This window comes from Lynx rufus, unplaced genomic scaffold (assembly GCF_022079265.1).
Source record: "Lynx rufus isolate CCGP_SWC_20201006 ecotype Redwood Valley unplaced genomic scaffold, mLynRuf1.p SCAF_18, whole genome shotgun sequence".
NCBI lineage: Eukaryota > Metazoa > Chordata > Mammalia > Carnivora > Felidae > Lynx > Lynx rufus.
This window is the reverse complement of record NW_025814832.1, coordinates 23921475-23933473: the sequence shown is the minus strand read 5'-3', so window position 1 is coordinate 23933473 and position 11999 is coordinate 23921475. Positions and strand designations below refer to the sequence as shown.

General features: G+C 55.5%; 2 protein-coding genes across 2 annotated transcripts; both read right to left on the bottom strand.

Moving 5' to 3' along the window:
- Nucleotides 1-2726: 2726 nt before the first annotated feature.
- On the bottom strand, nt 2727-6074 carry HOXB7 (homeobox B7). Its single transcript, XM_047080534.1, has 2 exons — nt 5627-6074; nt 2727-3565 (listed from the first exon to the last, which is right to left on the bottom strand). Exons 1-2 carry the CDS (start codon nt 6024-6026, stop codon nt 3312-3314), a joined length of 654 nt encoding a protein of 217 aa, XP_046936490.1. The 5' UTR covers nt 6027-6074; the 3' UTR covers nt 2727-3311.
- A 2224-nt stretch (nt 6075-8298) lies between these two features.
- Nucleotides 8299-9924, bottom strand: HOXB8 (homeobox B8). The gene is made up of 2 exons (XM_047080576.1): nt 9501-9924; nt 8299-8606 (listed from the first exon to the last, which is right to left on the bottom strand). Exons 1-2 carry the CDS (start codon nt 9922-9924, stop codon nt 8299-8301), a joined length of 732 nt encoding a protein of 243 aa, XP_046936532.1.
- Between the last annotated feature and the right edge of the window lie 2075 nt (nt 9925-11999).

Below are 11999 nucleotides of genomic sequence, written 5' to 3'. Positions count from 1 at the left end.
GGAAGGAGGGGGGAAAAGCGTTCTGTTTCTTCTTCATCTTCCAGATAATATTGTCCCAACCTGAGAGCCGTCGCTTCCCCTTCTCTGACTTGGGAGAGAGGGTGTTTCGCTTTTCTGACATTTGCATAGAAAATGGAGTAAGTTCTGGCTTTGAAAAATGGTATCAGGCTGCAGTCCTGGGCAGATTGTCCATTTACCCTCCATGATGACTAAAATCCCAGATCAGCAAGCAAATCAACTTAGAAATTAAAATTATTTTTGGTTCTCTCTTTTGTGTAATTCCCACCCCTCCTTCCCTCCCTCTCTCTCTCTTCTTTCCTCTCCCTCTCTCTTCCTCTCTCTCTTTTTCTTTATCGAGTGATACTGAAGTATAAAAATATCAAGAGGCTGGAGCCCTGAAGGACGACAGTGCTCCGACCTAGGTGTGGTGTCCAAAAGAATGCTGCATTATAACCACCAGGGAAATGATAAAAAGTTCATGTTCACGATCGCCCGGCCACATGACCGGCGCCGGCCAATCGCTGGATTCAACCACTCATAAACTTCTATCACAAAGTTGTAAATTTTCATAAAACAACAAGGAATTTATTGCATTTCTTCATGGCTGTTCCACCAGCAACCCTTTTCTCAGTCGCCATCTTCTTTTCTTCTCCTTCTCGCTATTTGGGGAAACCCCAGTATGAGAAGGGGTGAGATTTGGGGTGCAGGGAATCAGGCAGAGGAGCCACAAGGGTCCATCTGGGAAGGGGATTCTTTCCAGAACCTCCCTATTCTCACAGGAGCTCTGCCCCCTCTTCTAGTAAGAATTCACCCCAAATCCTCCACGCAGGGGCCATTCTAAGATAGTTTTGGGGTGAGTCGGGAGCAGCGGCAGGGATCCAGAATTGCCACTTGCATCAGGGCAAAATGAAAGCTTCAGTGCCCCCTCTCCCCTTCTGCATGCCCCCCTCATTCCCAGCCCTCTAGACGGCAAGACCCCCACCTGTGAGGCTTGTGGCATTGCGGGTGTGGGGGCCCTAGATCCCCCAGGGCCTAGTTTTCGCCCGGGGAAGAAAGGTAGTCCTGATAGAGGCCAAGGCGGACAGTCTAGCAGCCAGATTCTCGCCTCTGCACCCCAGAAATTAGACGAGGATGAAGCAGGATCCCTGCCTCTCGCGCCCAAATGCCCGCACACCCAGCTTCCCAATGACAGCTCTGTGTGCTCTCAGGGGGTTCTGCGGTCATTAATGGGGGAAACTGCAGGTTCAGGGGACTTTTACTTACAAATTCAAATTAAACAGATCCTCCTAAAATGCGCTTCCCTTCCAAACTGCTTCCCCCCCCCACCTCTGTCCCCATACCTGTTCTTTACATTTAAAGGATCCAAGGCTTATAATCGAATAAATTCTAAACCTCAGCTCCACAGGTCTAGATGCCGAGGCGCCGTCTTCCAGGTTTACGTTCCTCAATCAAGGGGTGTTTTGGAGGAAAACAAACAAACAAACAAACAAACACCACCAACAACCAACAAAATCCACCCCGTGTTTCCCAGGTCCCCTGAAATACTCCTGTATTTTGAATTGAGCTACCAGCGCCCAGATGCAGGAAACGAAATTACATCCCCCCACACATGCTTTTTTTCTCTTTTTTCTCTTTCTCTCTACTCCGGAGAAGATTCCAGGTTGCCGGCCGCGCGGACCGCGGGTAGCAAGGCGCGGAGGAAGCCGGCGGAGCTGCGGCGGGAGGCGCGGCCGGCTCGGAGCGGCCCGGCTGCGGCCACACTAGCCGGGTAAACTTGCCCCGCTCAGGTTCTCGTTCTCGGGGCTCATTCTCCACCATTTTAAAGTATTATTCGGATCGCTGTGTTAATTTAGATGAGAGAAATTAAAATGCACGAAAGCACAAGAAGTGGAAATAAAAGAACCGAACAGGTCTTGCGGAAAATGTGTGCCTAGTGAGCGGGAAGCCCGGAGCGCCCTGGCTTTGGAGGCCGCCTTGGGCCGGCCGTGCGTCTCTGGTCGCCGGCCCGGCTTCTGCTCAACGCCGCCCAGGAAGCGGGAGGGGATCTGGGGGGGGGGTCACCTTCCCTTCCCTTCCACTCTTCCTTCCTATGGGGCCTAACACTTTGGATTTCAGCTCTGCATTTGGGCCCCAGCCTGGTCTGAAGGCCCGGACGAGGAAGAGTTCGCGTAACTGTGGGCGTTTTGTTTTGCGAACGTGTGCCACTGGGCGTGCGGGCTCGTGGATGTGCTTCCTTGGGGGGCGAATGTGAATCTGTGTTTATAAGCCAGCGTGTGAATGTACGTTGGTATGCATAAATGTTTCTGTGAGTGAGTGTGAATGTGTGTTTACTCGTGAGTGTGTGTGAACGTGAATGCGTGCGTTCCCTGGGTCGAGTTGGGGATGTGTGGATGCCTGTATGTTTATTTATGAACGTAGGAGTGGGGGTGTTTATTGGCGACTGTGTGTGGCGATGTATATATTTCTGTATGTGCGATGTCAGCCTGTGAATGTGTGTCATCCGTGCATTTGTGTATGTCAGAGTGTGTAAGGGGGATGTGTGTGTGATATCAGGGTTCGCTGGTTAGTAGCCCCCAGAGCAAGGAGGAGGAAAGAGAGCCGACCCCAAGCACAGAAAGAAACGACTAGCAGCAGAAGTTGAAGCCAAGGGGCTCTGGGATGCATAACCCTGACCCTCTCTGTCCCCCACCCCTGGTTCTAGGGAAACACAGAAAATAAGGCATCTGTTCATTTTTAAATTGTGTTTTATTTCTCCATCCTTCAGGTACACATACAACGTAAAGAGGATCACGGGGGCTCATGGGAACAAGGAGCATCGGGCAGGCCAGGTGCACAGAGGGGACACTTGAGCTAGTCGGTGGGTCCATGGGGCTCCCTAAGGCCCCTTCAGTGCCGCTACTGGGAAGTCAGGGGGGCTCAGGAGGACGGAAACCACACACTGTAAGTCCAGACCCACAGACCACAAAGACAGCGTCAAAGAAAGGGGTTTACAAAACAGCAAGATTTTACAAAGACCTTACAATAGCGACATAGAAAAGGGGCGGCAAATCCCAGAAAGCTACAGAACAGGTAGATGATGTCCTCATATCGTACAAAACAAACCCGACGGACGTTTCTATAGGTAGTATTTTTTTTTCAGTGTTAAGAAACCAAAATTTCACCTTCTCTCCTTAAAAACTTTTCAACTGCCTTCCACTATTTAAATAGTTTTCCCCCTCCCGATTTAATTTGAGTTTCCTGGATCAGTTCTCAGAGCTGGGCTTCACCTCTCTCCCTGTCTCAGCTCTCTTCCTCTGCCCTTTCTCCGGCTCTCACTCTTCCTCGTCCTCCTCCACCTCGGCCTTGTCCTGGCCTGTGGCCCCAGGACCCGCCGTCTTGTTCTCCTTTTTCCATTTCATGCGCCGGTTCTGGAACCAGATCTTGATCTGTCTTTCGGTGAGGCAGAGCGCGTGCGCGATCTCGATGCGCCTCCGGCGGGTCAGGTAGCGATTGTAGTGAAACTCCTTCTCCAGTTCCAGGGTCTGGTAGCGGGTGTAGGTCTGGCGCCCTCGCTTTCGGTCAGTCCCTGCACATAATATTTAAAGGGGAATAATCAGTGCATGTAGGAGAAGCCACGAGAAGTGGTTGGGAGAGCCCATTTCTCCACTAAGCCAGATTCTTATTTTCCATACCCCCAGCGTGTGCAGGCTTTTCTACAGGCCTCCTGAGGCAAACATCCCCACTTTCCACCCAGAAAGTCCTCCAGCCTCAGGCTTCTGGATGAAAGATTTAGCCTGCTGGCTCTTGTGGGATGAAGGAAGGTTAATCCTCCCATCACCCCTGGGACCAAGGACCCCAAGCCTCCCTTTTTGGATAGTGACTCTGATGTCTTTAGGGCAATGGGGCAATGGAAACCATAGAAGTGACCCTGGAGTGGGGCTCTAGGCCTGACCTGAGTGCTTTTCCCAAAAAGAAAAGGAAACAAAGGAGCCTTATAGACCCAGTCTCTCTCTCTCTCTCTCTCTCTCTCATACACACACACACACACACACACACACACACACACACACACAGCCTGTTGTGGTATGAGGCGGAGGTGAGAATTTGCAGATTTCCTTGGAGCTCAGAGTTGGCCTGAGAGCAGTTGCCCTCTGATGACCATTTTCCAGTGAGTGGCTGAGGTTCAGACAGGGCCAGGCTGTCCTGCCTGCCCACCTGCCCAGACGACCCAGTTCTCCAAATCAATATTTGGGCCTCCAGGAAGGAAGGCACAGGGGAGACAGCAGCCTGGTTTGGGGCGGAACGTGGAGTATCAGGGTGGTGGGGGCTGAAGGCCAGAGGAGAGCTTTCCAGGTTAGGCCAAAACCCTGAGGAGCCTTGGGGGAGGCTGCACTGGGGGCGGTGCCGATGCCAGCCCTCCTGGGAAGTAGACGTGGGAGGAGGGACTAGGGGCCCGAATTTCAAGTCAGATAAAAGCCAACGTGAAATGTTTACGAGCAGAAAAATTTGGGCTTTGATAAATCAACTGGAAAGGCAGTTGAATTATGGAGCAGGTAATGGGGACAGTGACCGCCAATACGGATAGTGTAGGAGCTGGGCTGCTTCTGGTTAGATTAGGAGCCTCTGACCACAAGTCTTGGGCCTTCTGAACCTTGGGGTTGGGCCCTGAGACCAGGAAAGCATTAAGAAAGATGTCTGGTTCGGGCTAGTCAGGAGACTCTACTCTCTTGGGGCTCCTGCAGTAGCCTCTTCAGTGGCCTGCACTCTCTAACTTCTGATTTGGCTCCATGGAGACCCTCTCCTAAGAGGACATTCACCCTTCTGGAATGATACCTGCAAACTTGCTGGCCACTTCTCCAGAGGCACTTAGGAACCCTAGGAGGGGGCACCTGAGGAAGCCAGCTGTACTCCTATGAGGCTGCTCACCCTTTCTCTAGCTCTGCTTCCCCCTTCCCAAGTTCACTGGGGGGTCAGGAGCCTCGTCTCTCTTGGTCTCAGCCCCCCTGTCTCCACCTGCCTCTCTGGCTCTGTGTCCCTGGCTGGATCTTCATCTCTTCTCATACCCCCTCCTCCCGCCAGGCCTCTAGAGCCCACCTCTAATTGTCCAGAAGGGAATAATGGGGGAGCGGGGTTGGCTGGGAAGGAAGGGGGAGGGGAGAATTGCTGAGCGCTGCGGCCCCCTCCCCCAGACCTCCAAGCTGGGGCTGGGGGACACACCCAGAGCTGAGATCCCCGGCGGGGGAAGGGAGAAGGGAGGGGGGAGACCCTAATGGCTATTCTCTGCAAACCCCAGCCTTCCTCCACAAGACAAACGGCCTCGTCTCCAGCCCGTGCCGGCGCGGCTGATAAATATTTAAAGCTAAAAGGCCGGGAGGAAAGGTGGGGGGCGGGCGGGGGCTCGGAGCGCCACGGCGTCGGCGGAGAGAGATCCGCCAAGGGAGCAGAACGAGCCTGAGAGCACCGATCAAAAAATGGGGGTGGGGGCGGCGCGCCGGGCTGCGGCCGAGCGGCTGCCGCGTCCCCCCACGGCCGACCTCCTACCGGAGCATTCTGGACGCGGAAAGGGGCACTCGGCCAGGAAGGGGGCGCCTTCCGGGGAATGTGCCCAGGCCACTGCGGCTCGGGATGGCTCGGTGCGCGGCGTTACCTGAGCTTCGCATCCAGGGGTAGATCCGGAAGTTACTCTCGGCCGCCAAGTCCGAGTCCCTCTGCTCCTTGGCGCCCGCCGCCTTGGCGGAGTCGCCGGGACACACCCCGGAGAGGTTCTGCTCAAAGGGCGCGCAGTGCATGTTGAAGGAACTCGGCTCGAGCCCGTAGCCGGCCGCGTAGACGCCGGCTGCACTCTGGCCCGCCATGCCCCCCCCGCCGGGGTACAAGCCCTGCATCGAGGCGGCGAAGGAAGCGCCCGAACCCGCTCCATAGCCCGGGCGCTGGGGGTTGGAAGCAAACGCGCAAGAAGTTTGTTCAGGGAAGGCTCCGGTAGCGAAAACCGAACTTGCGGCTGGATATTTAGAAAATAAAGCATTCGCATAATACAATGAACTCATAATTTGGCCGGATGATTTGTAGGCAGGGACGTTTTAGTGTCGGTTTTACGAGATTCCTTGATATATTACAGAATTAGAGTCCAGATTTACACCAAAAAGGACCCCCTTTTTCCTCTCCGGACCACGTGACCCCGCCCACGTGACGTGCCCTCCGCCAATGGCCGGGCGGCCTCCCCACGGCTCCCGGTAATGTGGAAAAAATTGTGTGGCGTTGGATTTATAAAATATGATCAATAATGAATGGGAAAGCCAAGCTCTGTGGATTGGGGCTGGGGGCTCAAGGGCCGCTGCCGACCCCCTTGGGCTGGAGGCAGCTTGCAGGCGAGATTTGGGGAGGAAGGGATTGAGTAGAAGGGAAAATAAATAACCGCGGAGCGATCCGTGTTGTCACCCCCCCCCATACACCCAACCTCCCCAGCCGGTTACCCAGCGAGAAACAAATGCAGGGACTGCCCGCAACTGGGTGGGTGGGTGGGGGCAGGGCAGGTCTTTATTAATCTGGGCCAATTCAGCCTGGCTGGGCCTTTGGGGGAACTTGGTCCTGTTCTCCCGAGGTGAGGAGCGGAGGTGAGCCTGGCTTCCTGGCTCTCTCTGGGTGCCCCCGGACATACGGGCAGGGATGGAGTGAGGCTTCGTGGGTGCTCCTACAGGCGCGGGATCCAGCCCACAGGCGTTGGATACTGCGGTTTCTGTTGGCTTAAAAAAAAAAAAAAAAAAAAAAAGGTTTGAAAATAAAAAAGGAAGGGGGTGGGGTGGGTGGGAAGAGAAAGGAAGGGAGGAGGGCGGCCTGGGTATGCTGCTCTCCTGGTTCCGGGAGGCGGATGCCTCAGTCGAGCGTGGCTGCCGGAGAAGCAGAGGCAGCGAAGGAAGGAAGGCGGCGAGCCACGACCTCGGAGCTGGGCGAAGGTGGCCAACTCTTGGAGAGGGAGAGGTGGGGAAGAGCATCTCCCCTCTCCTCCTCCTCCCCCCCCAAACCCAGTGGGGGGGAGGAATAAATATATACGCTTGTTCAACGGCCCTGCGCTCCACTTTTAGCAGCCACCCCCCCCCCATGCACACACAGGAGACAGGAGAGGGCCCACAGAAACAAAAGGGGAGGTGGCGAGGGATAGAGCCACCAACCGGGCGCATCTCTCCAGCTTGGCCTGGGCGCCTGGGTCTCGAGCAGACAGCCTCAGAACACGAAGGGAGGGGGTTTCTCTGGGCTCCCCTCCCCCGTTCCTCTCTCCTCCAATCAGGCGCAGCCGCCTCCCTCACCCCCTGCGCCCCTGGGCCAAGGGACTCGCACCACCTGCCTCCAGCCCCCGCCCCCTCCTCTGGGCTGCCTGGCCTGGAGGGCGCAGGAGCCCGGTGACCGGCTCCCCCCCAGCTCTGCAAGGCGCCGGGGGCAAATGAGGAGCGCGGGCCGGGCCAGTCTCGGGTTCTCGCTTGTAAACTTTATTGTAACTCTTCCGCCCTTTTCAGGCGCAGACAACAGAACAAAGTATAGAGGAACAACAAAATATATAATTAGCCCTCCCACCCCCCAATAAAGCAATTCACGGATACAGGATACATTCTCTTCACAGTAAACCTAAGAACACTTTTAACAATTGCCCACAGCGCGCATGCTAACTAAAGTAACCTCTTTTGAGAAACACTTAAGACGAAATTGCCAAACCAAAGGGGGCGGGGGTGTTGGGAGGAAAAGAGAGAAGCAAGAGAGAAAGCCAGCGAGCTAGGGAGGGCAGCGGGGAGAGAGGGGTTGGGAGGGGGAAACGAGGACGAGAGAGAGAGAGAGAGAGAGAGAGAGAGAGAGAGAGAGAGAAGGGGAGGGAGACAGAAAGAATTACGGCGTGAATAGGCAGTTTCATGTTGTTGGGAGAACTTAGCAGAAATCGGTACCTCGGTCATTACAAAGAAGCACGTTCAAAGGAAAAAAGACCATTGCACAAGGAGGCTTTTTACACGGGGCGGGGGCGTGGGGGGCTCAGCCAGGCCGCAGCCGCTCACCCTCGCAGGGCGAGGGAGTCCTTGCTTAAAATCCTTTTCTTTTCCCTCCCCCGGCCCCCAAGAGAAGGGAAGGAGATCCACGGTAGCTCACACACAGAAGCTATTACGAGATACTACCACTAGCGGGGACTGGCGCGGCGGGGGACGCTGCGGCGGGAGGCCAGGCTCCCGGCCCCGCTCGCGGGGCCAGAGCTCTCTCGGGCGGGGGCGGGCGACGGCGGCGTGGTCGGGGGACCCGCGGACGGAGGGCGGCCGCGGCCCTGGCAGTCCCAGGTGGAGCCTACTTCTTGTCGCCCTTCTGCGCGTCGCCCTCGTCCGCCGCCTCCGGGGCCCGCTCCAGCTTCTGTTTCTCCAGCTCCTCCTGCTCGCATTTGCTGCTGGGGAACTTGTCTTTGTTGTTCTCTTTTTTCCACTTCATCCTCCGGTTCTGGAACCAGATTTTGACCTGTCTCTCTGTCAGTCCCAGCGCATGCGATACCTCGATCCGCCGCTTGCGAGTCAGATAGGGATTAAATAGGAACTCCTTCTCCAGCTCCAGGGTCTGGTAGCGGCTGTAGGTCTGTCGGCCTCGCCTGCGTCCGGCGGCTGCTGGGAATGGGGGAAAGGGCGAGACAGGGGGGAGGGGAGGTTGGGGGAGGGGGCAGAGATGGAGAAGGTTGGAAGATTCGTGAACCAGCCTAGGAGACCAGTATAATAAGGGCAAGGGACCTTCTACCCCGCGCAGGGGCGGGGGCGCTGGGAGGCCGCGGTCAGAGGAGCGAGGGGAGGGGGGGTGAGGGGGGTCAGACACCACTGAATCTAAGGGAGCCAGAAAGGGGGAGCCCCCTCCCCTGGTAACGAGCACCAGAGTTGGGTAGGGGTGGTTCAAATCTATTAAAAGTGCCATAAACTTTAGAAGGAAGGATGTGAAGGGGGGGGGGAGGAGGATATAAGAATTTAAAAAGCCAGGATGGGGACGAATGGACCCACCTTGAAAAGCCCCCAGAGCCTCTGCCCCAGAAGAAAAGTTTCTTCAGGGTAATTAAACTATAAAGCAATTGAGAAGTGCAAAAGTTGAGCGCCCCCACTCCCACCACCCTCTCTCCACTACCCCCATAAAACACTAAAAGGGGAAAAAAAGGATGAGAAGAAGAAAAGTAAGGCAGGGTGAGGGGTTTATGGATTCAGGAAATGTCGCTTAGCGACCCCCTTTCAAGGGAAACAAAAAAGAAAGGAAGGAAGCAAGGGAGGGAGGAAGGAAGGAAGGGAGGGAGGGAGAGAGGGAGGGAGGAAAGGAGGGAGGAAGGAAAGGAGGAAGGAAAGAAGGAAGGAAAGAAGGAAGGGAGGAAGGGAGGAGGAAAGAAACGGGAGGCGATCGGAACGCAGCAGGCACGTCTTCCAGGAGCTTCAGGAAACGCTCCCGGCCTTCCCGGCCCCCTGCCCGGGCGTCGGGCCCTCCGGTCTCCCTTCCGCCCCGGCCGGCCGTCCCCGCCGCGAGCTCACCTTGCGGGCGCATCCAGGGGAAGAGCTGTGTGGGCGACGGGCTCTGCTCTGAACCCTCGGCCTCCTCGCCCAGGCCGCTGGCGGCGGCGAGCTTGCAGTCGGCGTACTGCACCAGGTCTGGATCCTGCGCACCGAACAGGCTCTGTCGCTGCAGCGGGTCGTAGCCGTAGAAGTTGCCCGGGTCCCCGTGGCACGCCACGGCGCACGGGTTCTGCTGGTAGGGAGCGGTGGACAGCGACGACGGCCCGTGGTAGAACTCCTGGATTTGCGACGGGTGCTGGAAGCTGCCCCCGCTGCTGGGACCGTACACCACGGTGGGTCGGCCGCCCAGGTCCTGGGCGAAGCCGCAGTCATAATAATTGGGGCGCAGGGACTCCCCGGTTTTGTATTTGGAGAACAGTGAGTTGACGAAATAAGAGCTCATTTTATTGAATTTTGAGGCGGCGGCGGCGGCGGCGGCTGTAGTTGGGGGCTGTTGGGGAGGGGGTGGGGAGGGGGAAAGGGAGGGAGAGAGAGAGAAAAAAAACGCGGATTCGCCGGCTCCTAGTCACCCTCGCCAGGAAAGGAGAGGGAAAGGGAGGAGGGGGAAAAAAGAAAAGAAAGAAAAGGCGAAGAAGATCTCGAAGCCGCCTCACTTTTTGTGATTTCCAGGAATAGAAAAGGGCAGCGAAGCCTCCAAAAGTCTAAGCTTGCATGGCAGCCGCGGCTCGCTCGCCCTCCCCCCACCCCCCACCCCCCAAACAAAAATATACCGCCACTTAAAGAGGTCCTCGCTTTACATTTCGAAGAAGGGATGCCAGTTCATAAACAGTTTTCGGTGATTTACTTCCCTGCAAATGAGTTGTTTCATATTTTGCACTGTCTTTTCATGATCATTTGCATCCATTAGAGACCCCGCATCCTATTGGCTTCTCCGTACTCCTCCCGGACAGAACGCAGAGCGAGGGTGCGAGCGAGAGAGAGCGAGCGCGAGAGAGAGCTAGAGCGAGAGAGCGCCAGGGAGTGAGGAGGGCGCGGAAAAAAAAAAAAAAAAAGGAGGGGAAAAAAAAAAAAACACCCAGGGAGAGCGAGGGGGAGAGGGGGAGAGAGGGGGAGAGGGAGAGGGGGTGAGAGAGAGAATGAATACGGATTAAATCTGTTTAACTACCTACATTAATGAGATATCTCTCGCCTCACAACAAATCAAATACCTTCGCAGACCACCCCCAAAGACTGATGTGGGGGAGTCACGGAAAAAAACACGCACACACACATACACAGCGCGCCAGGCGGAGGCACGCTGTTAATTTCGCGATTTTAACGAGGCAGTTGGAGTCTTTTTAAATGTCAGGGTCGCTTCGGAAAAATGTAAAAGAACACGGTTTAATTGCGCCGAGTTTTAAAAGGTCCTATAAATGTAATTGGTATTTTAATACAAGTTATCAAATCATACAGCTTCCTCTCCTAAACATATTTTCAAACAAACGAGGTAGTCATATTTAAGGCTTTAATGATCAATTTCCTTATTATTGATAAAGGTTTAACTATCGTGTGGAGGGAATTGGCTGGGTAACCGGCCCCCAAAAAACGGCTGTAAACTCTTTAACAAACTATAAAACGCAATAAAGCCGGAGTCTGTTGTTGTTTATGCCGCAGCGCATAAAAGCTGTTAGCATTTTACGAGTTCTTTCCTCTACAGCTATAAAACTGCAGCTTCGATCGCCCCACCGCCCGACTGCAGCGCGGTGGGGGTGACGAAGCCGAAATGAGAACGATTATGGGGTTTTTTTTCGGCGCAAACGGTGACTTTTCCGAGATTTTCGCCTCCTTCAGCTGTGGCCGGCACCTGCCCCCATCCCCTTTCTGGAGCCCCCCCCCCCTCCCCACACCACCTCCTCTCTGCCCCATCCAGGCCACTCACCAACTTTCCCTCATTAAACAAACAAGCATGGATTTTCTTTAGAGCAGGGGTCCCGGAAGACATGAGAAGGGACCAGGAGGGGGGAAAGAAACTTTCTGGTTAATGGGCACTGGTGAAGCAGAAAGCAAAATTCGCCCTGCAAAGGCCAGTTCTGCAGTTCTGCACAACCCTCTTGACCTGGAGAGCAGTGCTGGGATGGGGAGGGGGGCACGGACTCTAGTCCGTGCCTTGGGGGACCATCTTTGTGTGATGGGAGAGGGGCCTGGTGTTACTAGCAGGATGACACCAGGTTGGGCTGTCCCACTCCTGCACCCAGGCCTTGGGACCTTAACTAACCAAGCTCAGTTGGCTCCTAGCCTTCCCAGGCACCTTCTGCAGCACCCTAGGGTGAGGGGGCATCACCACGCCCATCAGCACATCAAAGGGAGGGAAGGGCCGCGGTGGCGGCCGCTGCTGGGCGCCCACCAAGGCCCACGTGCTTGGTCTTGATGTCCCGTTCCTGTGCTGTCCTCTCCTCTGCTCTAGGTAGGGGCTGCAAGACTGTATGTGTGGGGCAGGGGCACCTTGCAGCTTTCAGCATCCTTTGAGCCATGGTCACT

Bases quoted from the DNA above. Each gene is read 5' to 3' on its own strand.
- HOXB7 (XM_047080534.1), bottom strand. From the start codon at position 6,026: ATGAGTTCATTGTATTATGCGAATGCTTTATTTTCTAAATATCCAGCC. The intron at 3,566-5,626 runs GTAACGCCGCGC...TATTATGTGCAG, and splicing joins CCCCTGGATGCGAAGCTCAG to GGACTGACCGAAAGCGAGGG.
- HOXB8 (XM_047080576.1), bottom strand. From the start codon at position 9,924: ATGAGCTCTTATTTCGTCAACTCACTGTTCTCCAAATACAAAACCGGG. The intron at 8,607-9,500 runs GTGAGCTCGCGG...CCCCATTCCCAG, and splicing joins CCCCTGGATGCGCCCGCAAG to CAGCCGCCGGACGCAGGCGA.